Consider the following 27,057-nt stretch of genomic DNA (forward strand, 5'->3'; position numbering starts at 1 on the left):
ATTTCCAATGACTTTTGCAACCCAGTCGCATATGGGGCAGACAAGGCAATGGTGTCGTTTTTAGTGTCATGTATTGATCTCACATTATTGCAGTCTGTGCCATCTTTGTGGTGTCTTCTGTGCCTGCTGTTGCTACTGCTCCTGATGTTACAAACTATTTTTTTATAGGTGGAAACTCAAAGTTCGGTCTCCATGTGTTGGGTTGCCTGTAGTAGACCGGAGTCACACTAGACCGTAATACGGATAAGTGCTATGCCATAAAAAAAAATCACATAGCACTCGGACCAACGTTAATCTATGGGCAGCTCCCATCATCCGTTGTTTTCTCAGCCGTATTATATGTGCGAGAGAAATCGCAGCACGCTGCAATTTTCACCGTATATCGGCCCAGAATCGCCAATGAAAGTCTATGAGTGCGAGAAAAACTCACACAGCACAAGGACCATCAGTGTGACTTGCGAGAAATATGCACTGTTGTCCTATAGAAAAGCCGGTAAATCAGTGCGGTGAACAGTAAAATCACACTGACAGGTTAAAAATAGAATAGATAAAATAAATGTCTAAACATAGTATATGTATTTGCTGGGTGGTGTGGCGCACACCTGTAATCCTAGTTACTATGGGAGGCTTGGGCTCTGGGATCACTGGAGCTTGTCAGTTCTGGTCCATTCTGTGCTATGTGGAGCAGGGGTCTTCTCTGTCCTCAGTCCCAATATGGTGACTCTGAGCCAGCTGCTGGGTGACACTAAGTTGGTGGAGGATGGGAATGTCCTTGGTCAAAAAAAAAAATTCCCATAATGGATGATAAAAGCACTTAATAGATATATATATATAGGTATATATATGGATATATAGACTGGAAACCTTGGTCGCACAAGGATTAAATAAAAGCTTTGGTTTTGGTGCTTTCTCATAAGAAATTCTTCACATTCTCAGGGAAGTAGTATGGTAGGGGGTTAAAAATTCTATTAATCAGTTTATGTTTATACTAGATGGTGGCCCGATTCTAATGCATCGGGTATTCTAGAATATGCATGTCCACGTAGTATATTGCACAGCCCACGTAGTATATTGCACAGCCCACGTAGTATATTGCCCAACCACGTAATATATTGCCCAGCGACGTGGTATATTGCCCAGCGACATAGTATATTGCCCAGCCCACGTAATATATTGCCCAGTCCATGTAATATATTGCCCAGCCACGTAGTATATTGCCCAGTGATGTAGTGTATTGCCCATTTATGTAGTATACAGCACAGAGCCACATAGTATATTGCAGAGCGACATAGTATACAGCACAGAGCCAAGTAGTATATTGCCCAGTGATGTAGTATTTTGCCCAGTGACATAGTATACAGCACAGAGCCACGTAGTATATTGCACAGTGACGTAGTATACAGCACAGAGCCAAGTAGTATATTGCCCAGTGACATAGTATACAGCACAGAGCCACGTAGTATATTGCACAGCGACGTAGTATACAGCACAGAGCCACATAGTATATTGCCCAGTGACGTAGTATATTGCCCAGTCACGTAGTATATTGCCCAGTGATGTAGTATACAGCACAGAGCCACGTAGTATATTACCCAGCCACGTATGTCACAGGTTAAAAAATAAAGAATAAACATACTCACCTAACGATCCGAGGGCCCCTTGTAGTTTAACATACTCATCATTCTGGTCGCTGCTCCTCAGCGTCCCGTCTCTCCGCCTCCTGGGATCCAACGGCGCTGTGTCGATGGGCGCGCAACTGCTGCCATCTTCCGTTCCCAGGATGCATTGCGAAATTACCCAGATGACTTAGCGGTCTCGCGAGACCGCTAGGTCTTCTGGGTAATTTTGCAATGCATCGCTGGGAAAGGAAGATGGCGGCAGGCGCGAGCGGACAACGGAGGGTGAGTATAGCAGGTTTTTTGTTTTTTTACTATTTTTAACATTACGTACTTTTTTTTACTATTGATGCCGCTTAGGCAGCATCAATAGTAAAAGGTTGGGGACACACAAGGTTAATAGCGGGGGTAACGGAAAGTGTTACCCGCGGCATAACGCGGTCCGTTCCCGCCGGCATTAACCCTGTGTTAGCGGTGACCGGAGGGGAGTATGGAGCGGGCGCCGGGGACAGTGACTGCGGGAAGCATGGAACGGAGTGCTGGGGACACTGTGGGGAGTATGGAGCGGAGCGTCGGGGACACTGACTGCGGGGAGCGGGGAGTATGGAGCGAAGCGCCGGGAACATCGACTGCGGGGAGCGGGGCGTATGGAGCGGATCGCCGGGGCCACTGACTGCGGGGAGTAAGGAGCGGCCATTTTCTTCCGGACTGTGCCCGTCGCTGATTGGTCGCGGCAGCCATGACAGGCAGCTGGCGAGACCTATCAGCGAATGAATAACCATGACAGAAGGACAGACAGACGGAAGTGACCCTTAGACAATTATATAGTAGATTGTTTTTGTCGGTTTTATTCTTAATTTTATTTTATTTTATTCTAGTGTCATATATATTATCACTGTGGTCTCTTCCTTCACCATGATGTTTGGGCCAAAGCGTTTAGTAGGAGGAACAAGTTATCAGCTACCAGCCATTTGAAAAACTTGGAACAACTTTTATCCTATTCACGGGAAATACAGTCTAATGAACATACCATCTTTTTAAGGCTGGACTAGTGTGATATAATACTGGGGCTTCTTGTGATTAATGATAGAAAGACCATGATTATCACATTCTGATTATTTACGTATGAGATCTCTAACTGTATATTGTTAATAGCCATTATAATATTCTGTGAATTGATTAGATGTATTATACATCCATTATATATGTAGGTGAGCCATTTCCATGCCTTAATGTTAGTAACCCGATATCATTCTATGTATACATTTATGCAATAGGTAATACACCAGGAAGGCCTATTAAAGCCAATCTTTTATGGTACAGTATAACAGAATGAGATGCATATTGTCAATGTTTATATAACTCATTGGCGCAATACTTACCGTATATATATATATATTTTAGCACGTAATTTGTGATATTGGGATATGTACCGTATTATTTTATTCTATTTTATTTAGCAAAGGGGTGATAGTTGTAAAATTTACAATGTTAATATACATTAACTGATAAATCCCCAATCTGTATCTTTTATATAGGGGAGATTATATGAGATCTCACAATTATCCAACTTGGTTTTAGCACTATTATATTGGACTATAACTGCAATTTAGTCCATCACTTTAATGGACATCACTGACCCATACACTTTACATGTTTTTTCACAATTTGTATATTACACATTCACATTTCACCAACACATTCATTCCACAGGCTAAAGGGCTACAGGCACTATATTACTAGACTGCACTCATACACCATTTACCACACATGTTTTTAATATGCAATCCCTCTCATCTCAATAGTAACCTTGTTTAGTAAGGCTCTAAATTGGTTTAAGTCTTACCAGTTCTGCACCTACCCCAAGAGCGCACAATCATATAAACAGCACTTCACCTCTTTTCCCTTTTTATTTCATTTTGTTATCTTTTTATTTTCAACATCTACATTTGTTATTATTATTCATTTATCATTATTTTTTATCTACTTAGTGGACTATCATAAGCTGTGTAGTAATATTCTGTTTATACCAGCAATATATTGATATTTTTCAATTGCTGCATATGACCTATAATCTTCACCTCATGAACAATCTTCACATGGCCTCACATAATTATATTATACCATTCTATTGAGTGGCGCGCATGCGCAGATTACAGACCTGCAGGGATGACAGCTAGCGGTCAGCCATGGTGCGGGGCTTCCATGTCATCTACACAGATGATCTGGTGCTTCCGCCCATGTGATCGTGACCTGCCCCCTATTTACTACAGGAGTCTGTTTGATCAGCGCATGCACCGACACACTCAGTACCTTGCACTGACACGGTCAGTACCTTGCACTACTTCCTACATCTGTACAGCCGTACGGAAATCTCATTGCACTGTGGATTACTTCCCATTTACATAGAGCTACATGGAGATCTCATTGTACGGGGGCGCATGCGCCATCAACACATAAATTCCTGTTCCGTTACAGTTGATAATTATCCTCCTACGCAATTTGCTACATCCAATCAGCAATGCAATACATGCTATTTAAACCGGCATGCCCCCTGCCCTGACATGCCTCCGCAAGAAGCATTGCGAAATGCCCGTCGGGACAAAGGGTGTTGTGAATTCCGCTCTTGGGCTCCCTCCGGTGGTTGTAAGTGGCACTTTTGTGAGTTCTGCTCTTGGGCTCCCTCCGGTGGTTTTAAGTCGAATGGCTGCTCCTTGGATTTAGCAGTCTGCAGCTGCTTCCACTGATTGTCTTTCTGCTCGGCTATTTATGCCTGGCTCCTCCCTTCAGCCAGTGCCACTTGTCAATGGTTCCTGGTTGGATTCACATCTCTCTTGGATTTCCGTGATATCCTGACCAGTTCAGCAAAGATAAGTCCTTTCTTTGCTCTTTTCTGTCCACATGTTGTGGACTTATTCGCTCTGTGCATTCTATGTTTTGTCCAGCTTGTCAGTATGGATTAATTCAGTTAAGCTGGAAGCTCTGGGAAGCAGATTTACCCTCCACACCTTTAGTCAGGTGTGGAGATTGTTGTAAACTCTGTGTGGATTTTTGTAGTTTTTAATACTGACCGCACAGTATTCCGTCCTGTCCTATCTATCTAGCTAGACTGGCCTCCTGTGCTACATCCTGGTTTCATTCTGCGTATGTCTTTTCCCTCTCCACTCACAGTCATTACTTGTGGGGGGCTATCTATCCTTTGGGGATTTTCTCTGAGGCAAGATAGTTTTCCTGTTTCTATCTTTAGGGGTAGTTAATTCTCAGGCTGTGACGAGGTGCCTAGGGAGTGACAGGAGCATCCCACGGCTACTTCTAGTGTTGTGTTGAGCTTAGGGACTGCGGTCAGTACAGGTACCACCTCCTTCAGAGCTCGTCCCATGTTGCTCCTAAACCACCAGTTCATAACAAAAGGGACGCCGAGGAATTTCACGTGGCTGCTACCTTCAGTTATTAACCAATTCTTTGAAACAGATCACTATAGGTCATAGCGTACATAGGTACACAGGGACAAACTTAGTTTTATCCAGTATTTGCCAATAGTGGTTCTTTTGATTATATAGCCTCCCTAAATTTAAAGGGTTTATTGTTCATTCCCTGACTGAGGTCAATACATCTACAATATAGTAAGGTTTATTAAAAGAGGTGGTATTCTATTTTGAATCCTATTGAAACGTTCATTCTAACGTGCATGGCGCCAATGTTATGAAATATCCAATGGTAGTGAAGTCCCTCTTTTTTGGACCAAGTACCCTTCTTATAATGCATATTTTGTCTTTTTAATGTTTATGAGTAAAGTATTGTTTTTACCTTAGCACCACATTGGAGATCATTCTTTATTTATGTCTGCTCACCTGTTAGTGAGATGTTATGTAATATAGTGGTATATTTCCCTCAAGGTGGATGGCTATAATAATTTTGGGCACTTTATTGTGAATATATATATATATATATATATATATATATATATATATATTGTAGCATTTCCCTTACTTCGGGTCTTGGGGGACACTCGCTTTGCACGGGAATAACGCATACAGGCACGTTTTTTTCACAAAAACAGTCTATTCCGGTTTATTAAACGTCATAAACCATAACACAAATAGTTAATCATTTATAGCAACGGAACACATTAACCACCGATAGTCTGTTCCAATGGCAGATCCGTGTCTGCCCGTAACCCCTTATTACCTGGAGTTACCTTACAGGAGCTCCGGCTCCACACACTGACTCCTGCCAGTGCTGGTTTACAGGGAAACTGCCTCACTGGGATCACCGTCCTTGTGACCAGGGCACCTCGGCTAGTCCAGACCCACAGTAGGAACTGGAGCTTCCCCAACACAGAAACCGTCCCAGGCTCTGTAGATGCAGCCTTTCCATGCGCTTCCAGGAAGTCCAGTCACAGGCACTTCCAACACACAGGCCTTCAGTCCATGATCTTACCAAGTGCTTACAGGACTCCAGCCCACTTCAGGACAATCCAACACCCAGGCTATTGCAGGACTCACGGTCTCAGTGCATCCAGGACACCAGCCCATACCAGGACAATCTAACACTGACCGTTCATCATGTCCATGGTCTCAGGTACTTGCAGGACTTCTCCAATACCAGGAGACTCCAACACCGACCATCCAGGACCTTGCACATGGACCAAACGGATCCATATACAGGAACCACACAGGACCATGTGACCCACACCTTGGTCACATTATATACCCTAGGTGGGAGTGTGGGTGTGTGTGGCTAGTCTGACCCTCCCATCTCTCATAACTAGCCCTGCCAATCTCCCATTAGAACTACACAATTACTTGTGGGACTACAGGTCCCAGAACACCAACCAAACTTCAGACTGACAGTGCAGAGTGTCTTCCTCTGCAACACACACACCGGCCATTTACACTCCTGCCGGACTTTGTCTCATCACATTTATGCCTCCAAGCGCATCTTGAAGTGCACACACAGCGCCCCCTGGCTGTAACGTGGGTCACCGCACCACAATATATATATATATATACATATATATATATATATATAATACAGAGCTAGTTAGCAGAATAGCCAGTAATTCAATTGTCGGCTTTTGCTAAATCCTTACCAAACCCGACAGGATATGACACGTGGCTTACATACAGTAAACCATTTCATATCCGTTAGATTTTTATATATCCCTCACTAATAATGTTAGAAGTGTTTGTGTGTAAAATTTGGGAGCTGCAGGTGTTAATTTAAAGGGTTAATTCACGGTAAAACTGGGGTGGGCTAGAGCGCAATTTTCTCCGCCAGAGATGGAAAGCCAGTGACTGAGGGCAGATATTAATAGCCTAGAGAGGGACCCTGGTTATTGCCCCCCTTTCCCCCAGCTGAAAACATCTGCCCCCAGCCACCCCAGAAAAGGTGCATCTGTAAGTTGCACCTATTCTGGCATTTAGCCTCTCTCTTCCCACTGCCCAATTGGCATATTGCTATCGTAAGGTGACGTTAGGCCTGGTTAATAATGGAAAGGTGTCAATTAGACACCTCTCCATTATTAATCCAATAGTAGGAAAGGTTTAAAAATACACACACACAATAAGAATAAAGTATTTTAATGAAAGAAAGCAACACACAGGTTTTAATATCTTTATTGTACGCTCAATCCAAAGCGAAGCCCCCGTTCTTCTGTAAAAAAAAAACAAAATAAAAAAGCAACTATATCCCATACTTGTTCGCCGTACAGTCAATTCCCACACTGTAAATCCATCTCAAGGGGGTTAAATACTTTACAACAGGGAGGGCTGCTAATGCGGCCACTCCCAGCTGTAAAAGCCTGGGGAATTAATGAAATGCAGGGAACAGAGCTTCAGTGACTAGCAGTGCCATCACTGAAGCTGCACCCCCTGGTGGCATGAACTCATATGAACTGTAGCGTGGGAAAATATTCAGAAACTTTCCCACACTACAGTTTATATATATATATATACTAGATGATGGCCCGATTCTAACGCATCAGGTATTCTAAAATATGCATGTCCACGCAGTATATCGCAAAGCCCATGTAGTATAGTGTCCAGCCAAGTAGTATATTGCCCAACCACGTAGTATATTGCCCAGCCACGTAGTATATTGCCCAGTCACGCACTATATTACCCAGCTACGTAGTATATTGCCCAGTGACGTAGTATATTGCCCAGCCACATAGTATATTGCCCCAGCCACGTAGTATATTGCCCAGTCACGTAGTATATTGCCCAGTCACGTAGTATATTGCCCAGTCACGTAGTATATTGCCCAGTCACGAAGTATATACCCCAGTGACATAGTATATTGCCCAGTCACGTAGTATATTGCCCAGCCACGTAGTATATTGCCCAGTAACATAGTATATTGCCCAGCCACATAGTATATTGCACAGCGACATAGTATACAGCACAGAGACACATAGTATACAGCACAGACACGTAGTATATTGCCCAGTCACGTAGTATATTAGCCAGTCATGTAGTATATTGCCCAGTCACGTAATATATTGCCCAGCCACGTAGTATATTGCCCAGCTACGTAGTATATTGCCCAGCCACGTATGTAACAGGTTAAAAAATAAAAAAATAAACATATACTCACCATCCGAAGGCCCCTTGTAGTCCTGGAGCTTGTGTGCAGTGCACGCGGCAGCTTCTGGTCCCAGGGTTTGTATGAGCGCAGGACCTGTGATGACGTCGTGGTCACATGACCGTGATGTCATGGAAGGTCCTTCTCGCATACCATCCTTGGCCCCGGAACCTGCCGCTTGCACTGCCGGGGAGAGGACGTGATGGCAGAGGGTGATAATAACCTTTTTTTTTTATTATTATTATTTGTAACATTAGATCTTTTTACTATTGATGCTGCATACGCAACATCAATAGTAAAAAGTTGGTCACACAGGGTTAATAGCTGCGTTAATGAAGTGCGTTACACCGTGGTCCAATAATGCTGGCATTACCCCTGTGTGAGGGCTGACTGGAGGGGAGTATGGAGCGGGCACTGACTTCGAGGAGGAAGGAGCGGCCATTTTTCCGCCGGACTGTGCCGGTCGCTGATTGGTCGTGGCTGTTTTGCCGCGTCCAATCAGCGACTTGGATTTCCATGACAGACAGAGGCCGCGACCAATGAATATCCGTGACAGAGTATATTGCCCAGCCACATAGTATATTGCCCAGCCACATAGTATATTGCCCAGCCACATAGTATATTGCCCAACCACATAGTATATTGCCCAGTCATGTAGTATACAGCACAGAGCCACGTAGTATACAGCACAGACACGTAGTATATTGCCCAGCGATGTAGTATATTGCCCAGCCACATAGTATATTGCCCAGCCACATAGTATATTGCCCAGTCACATAGTATACAGCACAGAGCAACGTAGTATACTGCCCAGTCACGGAGTATATTGGCCAGTCACGTAGTATGCACCATATCCCTGTTAAAAAAAAAAATTAAAATTAAAAATAGTTACATACTCACTTTCCGGAGCGGTTCGAAGCGGCCTGTTACCGATGCTCATCGCGCGCTCTGGTCTGAAGAGTGCATTGCGGTCTCGCGAGATGATGATGTAGCGGTCTCGCGAGACCGCACGTCATCATCTCGCGAGACCGCAATGCATGGAACGGTCACCGGGGCGTCGCGAGGAGCATCGGTAACTGGCCGCTTCGATCCGGGGGCTCCGGAAGGTGAGTATGTAACTATTTTTTATTTTTTTAATTTTTTTTAACATTAGATCTTAAAGTTGGTCACACAGGGTTAATAGCAGCGTTAACCGAGTGCGTTACACCACGGTCAACGCTGCCATTAACCCTGTGTGAGCACTGACGGGAGGGGAGTACGGAGCGGGCACTGACTGCGGGGAGGAAGGAGCGGCCATTTTTCCACCAGACTGTGCCCATCGCTGATTGGCCGTGGCAGCAATCACAGGCAACTGGCGAGACCAATCAGTGGATTCCATGACAGACAGAGGCCGCGACCAATGAATATCCGTGACAGACAGAAAGACAGACAGACAGAAGGACAGAAAGACGGAAGTGACCCTTAGTGTTGTGAATTCTGTTGTCGAACTCCCTCCTGTGGTCGTGAATGGTACTTCGGCGAGTTCTGTCTATGGGCTTCCTCTGGTGGCTGTGAGTGAAGCTGCTGCTTCTGAGGTTCCTTACACAGGTGACGTGGTTTATCCTTTGGTTGGCTGTTCTATTTAACTCCTCTCAGATCGTTACTCCATGCCAGCTGTCAATGTTTTTGCATTGGTTCAGTTCGCTCCTGGATCTCTCTGGTGACCTGCCTTCTCCTGCAGAAGCTAAGTTCCTGATAGTCATTATTTGTTCACTGTTTTCTTGTCCAGCTGGTTTTCATGATTTTGTCTTGCTAGCTGGAAGCTCTGGGATGCAGAGTGGCCCCTCCGCACCGTGAGTCGGTGCGGAGGTTTTTTTTTTTGCACACTCTGCGTGGTCTTTTGTAGGTTTTTGTGCTGATCGCAAAGTTACCTTTCCTATCCTCTGTCTATTTAGTAAGTCTGGCCTCCCTTTGCTGAAACCTGTTTCATTTCTGCGTTTGTGACTTTCATCTTTACTCACAGTCAATATATGTGGGGGGCTTCCTTTACCTTTGGGGAATTTCTCTGAGGCAAGGTAGGCTTTATTTTCTATCTCTAGGGCTAGATAGTTCTTAGGCTGTGACGAGGCGCCTAGGTCTGGTCAGGAGCGCTCCATGGCTATTTCTAGTGTGTGTGATAGGATTAGGGCTTGCGGTCAGCAGAGCTCCCACATCCCAGAGCTCATCCTGTATGAGGTTTAACTATCAGGTCATTCCGGGTGCTCCTAACCACCAGGTCATAACAGTACAGCTGGCCCAAAGTATTAATGCATCTCAATAGAGGGATAAGAGAACTTCTGAGACCATTTTTTTTCTTTGCACTGTGTTTTGTCTTTCTTTTCTCCTAGACCTTTGGGTGGTTCAGGACACAGGTGTAGATATGGACATTCAAGGTCTGTCATCTTGTATGGATCATCTCTCTGCAAGGGTACAAAACTTTCAAGATTTTGTGGTTCAGAATCCTATGTTAGAGCCTAAAATTCCTATTCCTGACTTATTTTCTGGGGATAGATCTAGGTTCTTGAATTTCAAAAATAATTGTAAACTGTTTCTAGCTTTGAAACCCCGCTCCTCTGGTGACCCTGTTCAACAGGTAAAAATCATTATTTCTTTGTTGCGTGGTGACCCTCAAGACTGGGCATTTTCCCTTGCGCCAGGAGATCCGGCATTGCGTGATGTTGATGCGTTTTTTCTGGCGCTTGGATTGCTTTATGATGAACCAAATTCAGTGGATTAGGCAGAGAAAATCTTGCTGGCTTTGTGTCAGGGTCAGGATGAAGCGGAGGTGTACTGTCAGAAGTTTAGAAAGTGGTCTGTGCTTACTCAGTGGAATGAATGTGCCCTGGCGGCAATTTTCAGAAAGGGTCTTTCTGAAGCCCTTAAGGATGTCATGGTGGGATTTCCCACGCCTGCTGGTCTGAATGAGTCTATGTCTTTGGCCATTCAGATCGATCGGCGCATGCGTGAGCGCAAAGCTGTGCACCATCTGGCGGTATTCTCTGAGCATAGGCCTGAGCCTATGCAGTGTGATAGGACTTTGACCAGAGCTGAACGGCAAGAACACAGACGTCGGAATGGGCTGTGTTTTTACTGTGGTGAATCCACTCATTTTCTCTCCGATTGTCCTAAGCGCACTAAGCGGTTCGCTAGGTCTGCCACCATTGGTACGGTACAGTCTAAATTTCTTTTGTCCGTTACTCTAATTTGCTCTCTGTCGTCCTATTCTGTAATGGCATTTGTGGATTCAGGCGCTGCCCTGAATTTGATGGACTTGGAGTTTGCCAGGTGCTGTGGTTTTTTCTTGGAGCCCTTGCAGTATCCTATTCCATTGAGAGGAATTGATGCTACGCCTTTGGCCAAGAATAAGCCTCAGTACTGGAATCAATTGACCATGTGCATGGCTCCTGCACATCAGGAGGATATTCGCTTTTGGGTGTTGCATAATCTGCATGATGTGGTCGTTTTGGGGTTGCCATGGCTACAGGTCAATAATCCAATGTTGGATTGGTAATCTATGTCTGTGTCCAGCTGGGGTTGTCAGGGGGTACATGGTGATGTTCCATTGCTCTCAATTTCACCTTCCACTCCTTCTGAAGTCCCTGAGTTTTTATCAGATTACTGGGATGTATTTGAAGAGCCCAAATCTTTTTTTTGCACACTCTGCGTGGTCTTTTGTTGGTTTTTGTGCTGATCGCAAAGTTACCTTTCCTATCCTCTGTCTATTTAGTAAGTCTGGCCTCCCTTTGCTGAAACCTGTTTCATTTCTGCATTTGTGACTTTCATCTTTACTCACAGTCAATATATATGTGGGGGGCTTCCTTTACCTTTGGGGAATTTCTCTGAGGCAAGGTAGGCTTTATTTTCTATCTCTAGGGCTAGATAGTTCTTAGGCTGTGACGATGCACCTAGGTCTGGTTAGGAGCGCTCCACGGCTATTTCTAGTGTGTGTGATAGGATCAGGGCTTGCGGTCAGCAGAGCTCCCACATCCCAGAGCTCGTCCTGTATGAGGTTTAACTATCAGGTCATTCCGGGTGCTCCTAACCACCAGGTCATAACAACTTAGACAATTATATAGTAGATATGTATATATAGACTGTATGTATGTTTTCACGAATATTTGAGCCCATGAATCCATTATATGTCCATTTTGTAAGCTGGCAAGAAAATCTCACCATACGGATGCCAAACGGATGTTTTTTGGAGAAAAAAATCGCATCCTTGCACTGCACAAGGTTCACTGTTTATGAAATATTTGTGCGATTTTTGTCCGTGAAAAACGGACCAATTTTAATACGTTGTGTGTGACGCCAGCCGTAGAAGGAGTGTCAGAGGCCTATTATACTGTTTCTACTCTGTAGAAATTGATGCCACTTTCGTGCTGTGTGACAATTTTTTTTTGAAAAGCGGAGACTCCAAGTTGGGTCTCCATCTGATGGGTTGCCTGTGGTGGAAGGTTCATCAGAGGCCTATTTTAATATTTCTACTCTGTGGAAATTGTTGCCACTTTTGTGCAGATTGACAATTATTTTTTGGAAATGTGGAGACTCCAAGTCCGCTCTATGTCTGGTGGGTTGCCCATGTAAGTAGGTCTCCCAGACAGGCAGGCCTGTACTTACTTTCAGTCAACTACCTGTGTTACTTTCCCTACATTTTTCCACCAATATTACTGTATGAAACTGAAGTTTATGTCATCTGAGTGTGGCTGGAATAAAAAAAAGGAGGTGTTGCATGAGATGTGAGGTCTCCCAGCTAAGAAGACTTACACAGCTCCCTTATCTACTAGGTCCTCATTAACACTTCAATTCCAAGCTGTGTAAATGCTGGGCCAGAGCCTGATACCTCATGCATGGCCCATGGCTGACAGCTTGTGTGCCATTATAACAGGTTCTACTGTGGGTCTACTGTGGGTCAATTGATCAGTCAACTACCTGTGTTACTATTCTTACGTTTTTCTGTCAATAGTAGTCTATAAAACTGATGTGTGTGCCATCTGAGTGTGGTTGTATTAAAAAATAAATTGGAGGTGTTGCATGAGGTGTGAGGTCTTCCAGCTAAGAAGGCTTACACCACTCCCTTAACCACTAGGTCCTCATTGAAACTTCAATTCCAAGCTTTAAATGCTGGGCCAGACCCTGATACCCCATGCATGGCCCATGGCTGACTGCCTCTTTGCCATTATAAAGGGTTCTGCTGTGTGTCAATTGATCAGTTAACTACCTGTCTTACTTTCTTTATATTTTTCTACAAATAGTAATGCATGAAACTGATGTTTGTGTCATCTGAGTGTGTCTGGAAAAAAATATTGGGGGTGTCGCATGAGGTATCAGGACTCTCATCTAATAAGGCTTACATGGCTCCATTAACCACCAGGTCCTCATTGAAACTTCAATTCAATGGTGTAAATGCTTGCCCAGACCCTGATACCTCAGGCATGGCTCAAGACTGACCTCTGCTGTGCCATTTTCAAATTTCTACTGTAGGTCAATTGATGCCACTTTTTGTGATGTCTGCCCTTAATTTTTGCTGATTGGGAAGCTTTTTGTCACACCTTAAGGTATTGTCATTGCATTTGATTTTGCCTCTCGTTGAATTTAATGGGGTTCAGATACGTTTGTCGAACCATTCTGCGAACTGTTTGGCGAACGGAGGTCTGTTCAGTGAATCTGAACCAAACCAAAGCTTTAACAACACAGCTGTCGGGTGACCCGGGACCAGGGGCTCCTTCCCTGTCCCTAACACTAGGTTGCACCCTAACTTGCCCTACTCCCCAGGATACTTCCGAAGGTGAAGATGTCGGGGCCTCCACATTGCCTTGTCTACTGATTTAGCCCTCTGTCTGTTCTCTTTCTCCACCCAGGCAACACAAAGAAGGGTTAACAGAAAACTTCAGGCATACAAAATAGTCACTCACATATAACAGAGGAATGTACCGTGGCGTGGAGGTCGGGGAATAAAGCAAAGTAGAGAAGGATAGGGAATTGCCAAGCATACAAACCAAGCAACAGTCACTGATAACTCCTCCAACTCTCCTTCTCCTATGAACTCCTCTCCCTGAGTTAGCTATGCAGCAAATTCTAGCTCTAACAAAGATTTGTATCAGAGACCAGATTATAAAGAAGAAAGGAGTGGCTAACCGAACTCAGCTGTGAGCACAGGGATTTCAAACATGGCTGATTAGCCATGTACAAACCAAGCAACAGTCACTGGTAACTCCTCCAACTTTCCTTCTCCTATGAACTTCTCTCCCTCAGTTAGCCATGCAGCAAATCCTAGCTCTAACAAGGATTTGTATCAGAGACCACATTATAAAGGAGAAAGGAGTGGCTAACCAAACTCAGCTGTGAGTACAGGGATTTCCAACATGGCCGATTAACTCTGTTCTGCCAGAAGGAATAAACACCACTAAAATGAAGGAGAAATGCTCCTTCTCAGTACCAGAGCAGGAGGAATCAAAAGCTGCGGTCTTCTGGCTCCACTGTTATGTTTGCTAATGACAGGTGTTATGAAGGCAATCCAGAAACACAGTGTGCTTAGCGATCAGAGCGCACACAGTGATCTGACAAATACCCAAAAATACCCAAAAACTCTGTAGACTGCACACCTGATCCTATCCTAAACACAACTAAAAGCGGCTGTGGATTGCGCCTAACAACTACCTAGGCAACTCGGCACAGCCTAAGAAACTAGCTAGCCTGAAGATAGAAAAATAGGCCTGACTTGCCCCAGAGAAATTCCCCAAAGGAAAAGGCAGCCCCCCACATATAATGACTGTGAGTAAGATGAAAAGACAAAACGTAGGGATGAAATAGATTCAGCAAAGTGGGGCCCGATATTCTAGGACAGAGCGAGGACAGTAAAGCGAACTTTGCAGTCTACAAAAAACCCTAAAGCAAAACCACGCAAAGGGGGCAAAAAAAAAACCCACCGTGCCGAACTAACGGCACGGCGGTACACCCTCTGCGTCTCAGAGCTCCCAGCAAAACAAAAGACAAGCTGGACAGAAAAAAAGCAACAAAAAAGCAAAAAGCACTTAGCTATACAGAGCAGCAGGTCACAGGAACAATCAGGAGAAGCTCAGATCCAACACTGAAACATTGACAAGGAGCAAGGATAGCAGCATCAGGCGGAGTTAAGTAATGAAGCAGTTAACGAGCTCACCAGAACACCTGAGGGAGGAAGCTCAGAAGCTGCAGTACCACTTGTGACCACAGGAGTGAATTCAGCCACAGAATTCACAACAGTACCCCCCCCCTTGAGGAGGGGTCACCGAACCCTCACCAGAGCCCCCAGGCCGACCAGGATGAGCTGCATGAAAGGCACGAACAAGATCGGAAGCATGAACATCAGAGGCAAAAACCCAGGAATTATCTTCCTGAGCATAACCCTTCCATTTAACCAGATACTGGAGTTTCCGTCTAGAAACACGAGAATCCAAAATCTTCTCCACAATATACTCCAATTCCCCCTCCACCAAAACCGGGGCAGGAGGCTCAACAGATGGAACCATAGGTGCCACGTATCTCCGAAACAACGACCTATGGAATACATTATGTATGGAAAAGGAGTCTGGGAGGGTCAAACGAAAAGACACAGGATTGAGAACCTCAGAAATCCTATACGGACCAATAAAACGAGGTTTAAATTTAGGAGAGGAAACCTTCATAGGAATATGACGAGAAGATAACCAAACCAGATCCCCAACACGAAGTCGGGGACCCACACGGCGTCTGCGATTAGCGAAAAGTTGAGCTTTCTCCTGGGACAAGATCAAATTGTCCACTACCTGAGTCCAGATCTGCTGCAACCTATCCACCACAGAATCCACACCAGGACAGTCCGAAGACTCAACCTGTCCTGAAGAGAAACGAGGATGGAACCCAGAATTGCAAAAAAATGGAGAAACCAAGGTAGCCGAGCTGGCCCGATTATTAAGGGCGAACTCAGCCAACGGCAAAAAGGACACCCAATCATCCTGGTCTGCAGAAAAAAAACATCTCAGATATGTTTCCAAGGTCTGATTGGTTCGTTCGGTCTGGCCATTAGTCTGAGGATGGAAAGCCGAGGAAAAGGATAGGTCAATGCCCATCCTACCACAAAAGGCTCGCCAAAACCTTGAAACAAACTGGGAACCTCTGTCAGAAACAATATTCTCAGGAATGCCATGCAACCGAACCACATGCTGAAAGAACAAAGGTACCAAATCAGAGGAGGAAGGCAATTTAGCCAAGGGCACCAGATGGACCATTTTAGAAAAGCGATCACAGACCACCCAAATGACTGACATCTTTTGAGAAACGGGAAGGTCAGAAATGAAATCCATCGAAATATGTGTCCAAGGCCTCTTTGGGACCGGCAAGGGCAAAAGCAACCCACTGGCACGAGAACAGCAGGGCTTAGCCCTAGCACAAATCCCACAGGACTGCACAAAAGTACGTACATCCCGTGACAGAGATGGCCACCAGAAGGATCTAGCCACTAACTCTCTGGTACCAAAGATTCCAGGATGACCAGCCAACACCGAACAATGAAGTTCAGAGATAAGTTTATTAGTCCACCTATCAGGGACGAACAGTTTCTCTGCTGGACAACGATCAGGATAATTCGCCTGAAATTTTTGCAGCACCCGCCGCAAATCAGGGGAGATGGCAGACACAATGACTCCTTCCTTGAGGATACCCGCTGGCTCAGATAAACCCGGAGAGTCGGGCACAAAACTCCTAGACAGAGCATCCGCCTTCACATTTTTAGAGCCCGGAAGGTACGAAATCACAAAGTCGAAGCGGGCAAAAAATAACGACCAACGGGCCTGTCTAGGATTCAAGCGCTTGGCAGACTCGAGATAAGTCAAGTTCTTATGATCAGTCAATACCACCACGCGATGCTTAGCTCCTTCAAGCCAATGACGCCACTCCTCAAATGCCCACTTCATGGCCAGCAACTCTCGATTGCCCACATCATAATTACGCTCAGCGGGCGAAAACTTCCTGGAAAAGAAAGCACATGGTTTCATCACTGAGCAATCAGAACCTCTCTGTGACAAAACCGCCCCTGCTCCAATCTCAGAAGCATCAACCTCGACCTGGAACGGAAGAGAAACATCTGGCTGACACAACACAGGGGCAGAACAAAAACGACGCTTCAACTCCTGAAAAGCTTCCACAGCAGCAAAAGACCAATTAACCAAATCAGCACCCTTCTTGGTCAAATCGGTCAATGGTTTGGCAATGCTAGAAAAATTACAGATGAAGCGACGATAAAAATTAGCAAAGCCCAGGAACTTTTGCAGACTTTTCAGAGATGTCGGCTGAATCCAATCCTGGATGGCTTGGACCTTAACTGGATCCATCTCGATAGTAGAAGGGGTAAAGATGAACCCCAAAAATGAAACTTTCTGCACACCGAAGAGACACTTTGATCCCTTCACAAACAAAGAGTTAGCACGCAGGACCTGAAAAACCATTCTGACCTGCTTCACATGAGACTCCCAATCATCTGAGAAGATCAAAATGTCATCCAAGTAAACAATCAGGAATTTATCCAGATACTCACGGAAGATGTCATGCATAAAAGACTGAAACACAGATGGAGCATTGGCAAGTCCGAACGGCATCACTAGATACTCAAAATGACCCTCGGGCGTATTGAATGCAGTTTTCCATTCATCTCCTTGCCTGATTCTCACCAGATTATACGCACCACGAAGATCTATCTTAGTGAACCAACTAGCCCCCTTAATCCGAGCAAACAAGTCAGATAACAATGGCAAGGGATACTGAAATTTAACAGTGATCTTATTAAGAAGGCGGTAATCAATACACGGTCTCAGCGAACCATCCTTCTTGGCTACAAAGAAGAACCCTGCTCCCAGTGGTGATGACGATGGGCGAATATGTCCCTTCTCCAGGGATTCCTTCACATAACTGCGCATAGCGGCGTGTTCGGGCACGGATAAATTAAATAATCGACCTTTAGGGAATTTACTACCAGGAATCAAATTGATAGCACAATCACAATCCCTATGCGGAGGTAGAGCATCGGACTTGGGCTCTTCAAATACATCCTGATAATCAGACAAGAACTCTGGGACCTCAGAAGGGGTGGATGACGAAATCGACAAAAATGGAACATCACCATGTACCCCCTGACAACCCCAGCTGGATACCGACATGGAATTCCAATCCAATACTGGATTATGGGTTTGTAGCCATGGCAACCCCAACACGACCACATCATGCAGATTATGCAACACCAGAAAGCGAATAACTTCCTGATGTGCAGGAGCCATGCACATGGTCAGCTGGGCCCAGTATTGAGGTTTATTCTTGGCCAAAGGTGTAGCATCAATTCCTCTCAATGGAATAGGACACCGCAAAGGCTCCAAGAAAAACCCACAACGTTTAGCATAATCCAAATCCATCAGATTCAGGGCAGCGCCCGAATCCACAAACGCCATGACAGAAAACGACGACAAAGAGCATATCAAGGTAATGGACAGAAGGAATTTGGACTGTACAGTACCAATGACGGCAGACCTAGCGGACCGCTTAGTGCGCTTAGGACAATCAGAAATAGCATGAGTGGAATCACCACAGTAGAAACACAGACCATTCAGACGTCTGTATTCCTGCCGTTCAACTCTAGTCATAGTCCTATCGCACTGCATAGGCTCAGGTTTAACCTCAGGCAGTACCGCCAAATGGTGCACAGATTTACGCTCGCGCAAGCGTCGACCGATCTGAATGGCCAAAGACAAAGACTCATTCAAACCAGCAGGCATAGGAAATCCCACCATGACATCCTTAAGAGCCTCAGAGAGACCCTTTCTGAACAAAGCTGCCAGCGCAGATTCATTCCACTGAGTGAGTACTGACCATTTCCTAAATTTCTGACAATATACTTCTATATCATCCTGACCCTGGCACAAAGCCAGCAAATTTTTCTCAGCCTGATCCACTGAATTAGGCTCATCGTACAGCAATCCGAGCGCCAGGAAAAACGCATCGACACTACTCAATGCAGGGTCTCCTGGCGCAAGAGAAAATGCCCAGTCTTGAGGGTCGCCGCGCAAAAAAGAAATAATAATCAAAACCTGTTGAATAGGATTACCAGAAGAATGAGGTTTCAAGGCCAGAAATAGCTTACAATTATTTTTGAAACTTAGAAACTTAGTTCTATCTCCAAAAAACAAATCAGGAATAGGAATTCTTGGTTCTAACATAGATTTCTGATCAATAGTATCTTGAATTTTTTGTACATTTATAACGAGATTATCCATTGAAGAGCACAGACCCTGAATATCCATGTCCACACCTGTGTCCAGAATCACCCAAATGTCTAGGGGGAAAAAAAAAAAGTGAACACAGAGCAGAAAAAAAAAAAAAATGATGTCAGAACTTTTTCTTTCCCTCTATTGAGAATCATTAGTTTGGCTCCTTGTACTGTTATGTTTGCTAATGACAGGTGTTATGAAGGCAATCCAGAAACACAGTGTGCTTAGCGATCAGAGCGCACACAGTGATCTGACAAATATCCAAAAATACAAGAACGAGCTCTGAGACGTGGAAACTCTGTAGACTGCACACCTGATCCTATCCTAAACACAACTAAAAGCGGCTGTGGATTGCGCCTAACAACTACCTAGGCAACTCGGCACAGCCTAAGAAACTAGCTAGCCTGAAGATAGAAAAATAGGCCTGACTTGCCCCAGAGAAATTCCCCAAAGGAAAAGGCAGCCCCCCACATATAATGACTGTGAGTAAGATGAAAAGACAAAACGTAGGGATAAAATAGATTCAGCAAAGTGGGGCCCGATATTCTAGGACAGAGCGAGGACAGTAAAGCGAACTTTGCAGTCTACAAAAAACCCTAAAGCAAAACCACGCAAAGGGGGCAAAAAAAAAACCCACCGTGCCGAACTAACGGCACGGTGGTACACCCTCTGCGTCTCAGAGCTCCCAGCAAAACAAAAGACAAGCTGGACAGAAAAAAAGCAACAAAAAAGCAAAAAGCACTTAGCTATACAGAGCAGCAGGTCACAGGAACAATCAGGAGAAGCTCAGATCCAACACTGAAACATTGACAAGGAGCAAGGATAGCAGCATCAGGCGGAGTTAAGTAATGAAGCAGTTAACGAGCTCACCAGAACACCTGAGGGAGGAAGCTCAGAAGCTGCAGTACCACTTGTGACCACAGGAGTGAATTCAGCCACAGAATTCACAACACTCCACACTGTTGCAATAACCCGGTGACAAAAGCTTGATAGGTATGCTCATCTCTAGTGTTAATCAGCTGCAAGCTGTTGCCTCATTAAGTGCATACTATACTGTAGAGAAAGAGTGCCTTTTCATAGTATGGACTCTGCTGAAGCCCTATCCAATGCAACTTCACCATAGTGAGTGACTACATCTCTCTCTCTAGCTGCACTGTGGCTGGCACCGATGGTAAACTACTGCAGTGGAACTAGGCTCCACAGCAGTATGATTTTATTATTCAGCACAAGAGGGTAGAGAACATGGCAACACTGATGGGCTGTCCCGCCGGGGGGATGCTAGGAATATGGGCTTGAGAGAAGATTTGTCTCCCATGACATCTCTAGAATGGGGAGGTGTCATAGATGCAATTGTAAAAGCTATAAGCCATTTCATAGTTGATAGTGCATATCGAAGCAAGGCTTTAACCTCCAGATGACCCCTGTGCAAGGTGTCGTTTGAAAATTATGAATGTTGGGTTATTATGGATAGATGCATAGATATGACAGATATAACGGACTAGGTAGTGGAAACATTGCACCGTGATCCGAAGAGAGACTGAAGGAGCGTGACTAGGTGGTTCACCAAGTCTGACCTCGGCTATTCACACTAGCCTTGATGTGCCAGTCAGTCTTTAGTTATTTTTATGTTGGCTTACTGACCAAGCACTCTGCCTTTGAGCATGTGGTGATTTTAATTACAGCAGGTTCCTACCTACCCATAAATGCAGGCATTACTGAGAGAGGTGTCCACATTCACCCAGGAATTCAGACATTAGCCTAGGGCCGGGATCACACATACGCGAGATACGGCTGAGTCTCACAGGTGAAAACTGAGCTCTGGTGCCGGCACACCGGAGCGGAGCGTGCAGCCGCACAGCAATATATGCAGCTGAACGCTCTGCTCCGGAGTGCTGGCGCCAGAGCTGGGTTTTCACCCGCGAGACTCGGCCGTATCTCGCGTATGTGTGATCCCGGCCTAAGAGAGGTATTCAACATTGATAGGGACCCATAACTTTTTAGACCACCTGGACGATGGATGATGGGCAGGCATGATTGGCCAAATTGTGCGCAAAGCATCTAATTTTTTTCTAGTATTCAGAAGACATGTAGTTATTCATATTTCATATATTTCACATTGACATGCTTTAGCACGTTAGAGTACAAATTTTTTTTTTTTTTTTGTATATTGTATATGGAGGTAGCTGCTCCTAAGTTTGCACTTATTCACACTAGCTTGGGTGTCGCAGTGAGTCTTTTGTTATTTATAAGGTGTTATACCAGGACTGATCTCAGGTGGATGGCAGTTGTCCCCCAAGGGACAGGAGGCAGAAACGACCCGGAATGGTAGACAGGTAGGCAAGCGGGCACAGCTGATAGACAGGCAGGCGTAGCTGATAGACAGGCAGGCGTGGCTGATAGGAAGGCAGGTGGGCACGGTTGATAGACTGGCAGGTGGGCACAGCTGAGAGACAAGTATGTATATAGGAATATGACCACAGGAACCTGAGAACTTGAAAATGTTTTAGACACAGTATTCAGCATTGCACAGACACCTCCATGCAGGTGGACGTGCCTTAAGTAGGACTCGTTTTCCAGCAATTGGCTGGGGACACTTTAGGATGGTGCACATAGGGCCCCTTTAGGAGGGGGAACACATGTGTGCTCCCTAAGCACAGTGCCCTGGGATCTTCACACTGTACATGTACCCCAGACTCTTTATAACTGCCCTGTCTGGGGTCTTTCTTGGTTTTCATGATGATCTTTGATCCTTAATGTTATACAATCCCTTGAGGCCTTCACAGAACAGTTGCAGTTATACTCAGAATAAATTAAACAAACGTGGATGCAATTTACTAATTTTGTGACTTCTGGAGGCAATTGGTCGCTCACAATTTTATTTAGGAGTATCAGTCTATGGGGGGCTGTATACAAATGCATGTCACAATCTTTAGATGTATATTTTTAAAATAATTAGAAAACCATGTATCATTTCCTTTGCATTTCACAAATACTTGCTATTTTGTGTTGGTATATCACATAATATCCCAATAATATACATTTAAGCTTGTAAATGTAACATTAACCCATTTCCGACGTCAGGCTTAATAGTACGCCGACTTCGGACTCCCTCCCTTTGATGTGGGCTCCGGTGGTGAGCCCACATCTTTCCTGGGATATGCTATTAATTAGTTAAATGCTGCTGTCAAACGCTGACAGCGGCATTTAGCTTGCACTTCCAGCCATTCCAGCCATCAGGCCAGAAACCCGCCCACCGGTGATCCCCGTCACGTGATCACGTTGACATGACATCCAATGGTCTCCTGTAGACCTCTATGGTTGTCAGTGCCGGATTGCTATGAACGCCACCCGGTGATCGGCACTCATACCAAGTGAGTAATTCTGCTACATAAAGTAGAGGTTATTTGATCATCGCCTCTATGTAGCAGAGCTGATCGGGTTGTGGCAGCTTCTAGTCTCACATGGAGACTATTGATGCATGCCCAAAGTAAAAAAAAAAAAGTTTTTAAAAATATAAAAAAATAAAAAAACATAAAAGTTAAAATAACCCCCCTTTTGCCCCATTCAAAATAAAACAGTAAAAAAACAAACATACACTTATTTGATATCACCGCATTCAAAATCGTCCACTCTATCAATAGAAATTAACCTGATCGCTAAATGGCATAGCGATAAAAAAGTAAAAACGCCAGAATTAAGTTTTTTTTGGTCGCCGCAATATTGAATTAAAATGCAATAACGGGCGATCAAAAGATCGTATCTGCCCCAAAATGGTATGATTAAAAAACGTCAGCTCGGCACACAAAAAATAAGTCCTCATCCAACCCGATATCACGAAAATTAGAGAAGCTATGGATATCGGAAAATGGAGCAATTTTTTTCTTTAGCAAAGTTTGACATTTTTTTTCACCACTTAGATAAAAAAGAACCTAAACACGTTTGGTGTCTATGAACTCGTCATGACCTGGAGAATCAGTATGGCAGGTCAGTTTTAGCACTAGTGAAACTAGTAGAAAAGCCAAAGAAAAAACATGTGCGCGATTGCACTTTTTTTGAAATTTCCCAACACTTGGATTTTTATTCCCATTTTCTAGTACACGTCATGGTAAAACTAATGGTGTCGTTCAAAAGTACAACTCGTCCCACAAATAACAAGCACTTACACGGCGATATTGACGTAAAAATAAAAAAGTTATGGCTCTGAGAAAAAGGGGAGCGAAAAACGAAAACACAAAACTGAAAAAAGCTCCTGTCATGAAGAGATTAAAAAATGTGAAAATGTTTACAGGGTATGAATACTATTTCAAAGCACTATATATTTCTCAATACATATATTACTCAATACATTTATGTAAATGTAAGCAATTTATTCATGCGTGTTAGTTCAATGATCATGCCCGGTCACAAGACCTTTTTTAAGACTTTTAGGACTTTTCATGGGAACTTAAAAGGCTTTTTGGTGGGGACCTTTTGCAGCACTACTTAAAATTTTCTTTCAAATGTGAACCTATCTCATTATTAAGTTTAATGATCTTTTAATTTAAGGAATAAAAAAGGACTGCTAAAGTCTTACCTGTATAAATACCCAAAAGTGTATATATTAATGATTCTGTTGGCTTCTTGGAACTGGTACTGTTCGTATTATTGACTTCAATATATGGGCAGTCATTTGCTCCGCAGTGTGTATAATTTGGTAATCTTGCATTATCTCCTACAAAATATTAATAATGAATACAAATATATAAGTACAATCAGAATTACAAGTATATAACTGATTAGATAACAATTAACCCCTTAACAACTGCCAATATGCATTTTAACGGCGGCAGTTATGGGTACTTATTCCTCAGTGCTGATTTTTAACGGCACTGAAAAATAAGTGTATAGCGCTCCTCAGCATCAGAAAATCTCCGGGGTCTCAGCTACCGAGGCTAGCTGAGACCCCAGAGAACTTGATTTGGGTTGATTTTTTTACATTCAAAAAGTCAAACAGTGCACCCTTCCTTCTAAGCCCTGCCATGCACCCAAACAGTGACATTCCCCCACATACGGTTCCAAAGTAATTTTTTGGGGAAAAAGTAAAATGTCCATTTTTTCCTTCCACATTGCTTTAGTTCTCATGAAGCTCCTGAGGGGTTAATAAACTTCCAGAATGTGGGTTTGCACACCTTGAGGGGTGCAGTTTTTAGAATTGTGACACTTGGGTATTTTCTGTTATATTGACCCTCCGAACTCACTTGAAATGTGAGGTGGTCCCTAAAAAAAATGGTTTTGAAAAATTTTGTTGGAAAAATTAGTAATCGCTGGTCAACTTTTAGCCCTTATAACGTCATAACAAAAAAAAACGTTTCCAAAATTGTGCTGATGTAAAGTAGACATGTGGGAAATTTTATTTATTAACTATTTTGTGTGACACTACTCTCTGATTTAGGGCTCGTTTCCATTTGCGAGAAAAACGTCCGTGTTTCGCATGTGAAAACCAAGCTCTGGCGCCGACACTCCAGAGCGGAGCGTGCGGCCGCATAGCAACACATGGAGCTGCACGCTCCGCTCCAAAGTGCCAGCGCCAGAGCTTGGTTTTCACATACGAGACACGGACGTGTTTCTTGCAAATGGAAACGAGCCCTTAAGGGTACAATAACTAAAAGTTTGAAAATTGTGAAATTTTTGCCAAATTTCATTTTTTCATAAATAAGCGCAAGTCATATCGAAGAAATTTTACCACTAACATGATGTACAATATGTGATGAAAAAACAATCTCAGAATCATTGGGATACATTGAGCGTTCCAGAGCTATAACTTCATAAAGTGACAGTGGTCAAAATTGGCTCTGTCACTAAGGGGTTAAATGAAGCCTTACGTTACTTACAAAATATCTGGTTGACTGAATGTTAAAAGTCACAATAATAGTTATCCAAAAAAATGAATACATATGGCATAAACAAGGGCCGGACTGGCCATTGGGCAATTCTGGCAAATGCCAGAAGGGCCGGTCTGGTTGTGGGCTGCTATGTCTGCTACATTGTTAACAGAATCGATGTTCTCAGGACACCCATACTGTTAACAGTTGTGATGAAGCACAAAGTCACTGACTCCGTCACTTGCCCAGCATGAAATGGGTATCATTTGAAATATTGGTCATGTAGTACATCTTTCTTTCCTCCATCCAGGGTAATATTAGTAATATATCCCATCTGGTTCTTGGGGACGAGGACAACATGGGCCTGTGTGCTTTCAAATGCCAGGGCTGAATTTCAGCCCCAGTCCGTACCTGGCATAAACTAATAAAAGTAAACATGTAAAAATAAAGTAAGCAAACTGAAAGACTGGTACAGTGGTGACTTAAGCCCCCGTCACACATAGCGAGATCGCTAGCGAGATCGCTGCTGAGTCACAAGTTTTGTGACGCAACAGCGACCTCAGTAGCGATCTCGCTATGTGTGACACGTACCAGCGACCAGGCCCCTGCTGTGAGATCGTTGGTCGTGTCGGAATGGCCTGGACCATTTTTTGATTGTTGAGGTCCCGCTGGGTAGCACACATCGCTGTGTTTGACACCTTACCAACGACCTCGTTGACAGGACGTCCCATTGAATCATCATGAAATAGCATCGTTGTACAGGTCGCTACAGGTCACTACAGGTCGCCGCATCGCTGCTGCGTCGTTGGGGAGATCGCACTGTGTGACATCTCACCAGCGACCACATAGCGACGCAGCAACGATCCCTGACAGGTCGCATCGTTGTACAGGTCGCTACAGGTCGCTACAGGTCGCCGCATCGCTGCTGCGTTGTTGGGGAGATCGCACTGTGTGACATCTCACCAGCGACCACATAGCGACGCAGCAACGATCCCTGACAGGTCGTATCGTTGTCGGGATCGCTTAAGCGTCGCTATGTGTGACGGGGCCTTTACAATCTACTGTTCTATGGGAGTGAATGTCTTTCAAAACAAGTTATATTTATCATAGGAATGAAAGAAACTAAGCTCTTTTTACATTTTAAATTTTACTCCATTCACAGCACAACAAAAATAATGTGTTTACTTGAATACATGGCTAAGTATGATTATGCACATCCCAAACTTAGGGTATGTGCACACTTAGAATGGTCCACTGCGGATTTTTCCGCAGCAGATTTGATAATTTCCGCAGGGCAAAAACTATGCATTTTTCCTGAGGATTTATTGTGGATTTACAGCGGTTTTTGTGTGGATTCCACTGAGGTTTTACTCCTGCGGTTTTCTATTATGGAGCAGGTGTAAAACAGCTGCGGATTCCGCACAAAGAATTGACATGCTGTGGAATGTAAACTGCTGCGTTTCCGCACGTTTTTCCACAGCATGTGCACTGCGGATTGCGTTTCCCATAGGTTTACATTGTACTGTACACGTATGGGAAACCGCTGCGGACCCGCAGCTGCAGAAATGCTGCGGATCTGCAGCAATATCTGCAGCGTGTGCACATAGCCTTTGTAGCATGGCTAAAGGGTGTGTAGTCGATGGGAGGTATGTGCCGCATAAGTGCCTTGTTGCTGTAATGTAGCCCGGAATATTGCGTTGTTTTATA

General features: G+C 44.3%; 1 protein-coding gene across 1 annotated transcript in view; it reads right to left on the bottom strand.

Annotated features, from left to right (window-relative positions):
- Window positions 1–27,057, bottom strand: part of UNC93A (unc-93 homolog A) — a 429,770-nt gene that overhangs the window by 166,130 nt on the left and 236,583 nt on the right. Inside the window, exon 4 of the mRNA XM_069769274.1 lies at window positions 24,063–24,200. Within this exon, the coding sequence (XP_069625375.1) occupies window positions 24,063–24,200 (138 nt within the window). The remainder of the gene's footprint in view (window positions 1–24,062; window positions 24,201–27,057) is intronic.

This window comes from Ranitomeya imitator, chromosome 5 (genome assembly GCF_032444005.1).
Source record: "Ranitomeya imitator isolate aRanImi1 chromosome 5, aRanImi1.pri, whole genome shotgun sequence".
Lineage (NCBI taxonomy): Eukaryota > Metazoa > Chordata > Amphibia > Anura > Dendrobatidae > Ranitomeya > Ranitomeya imitator.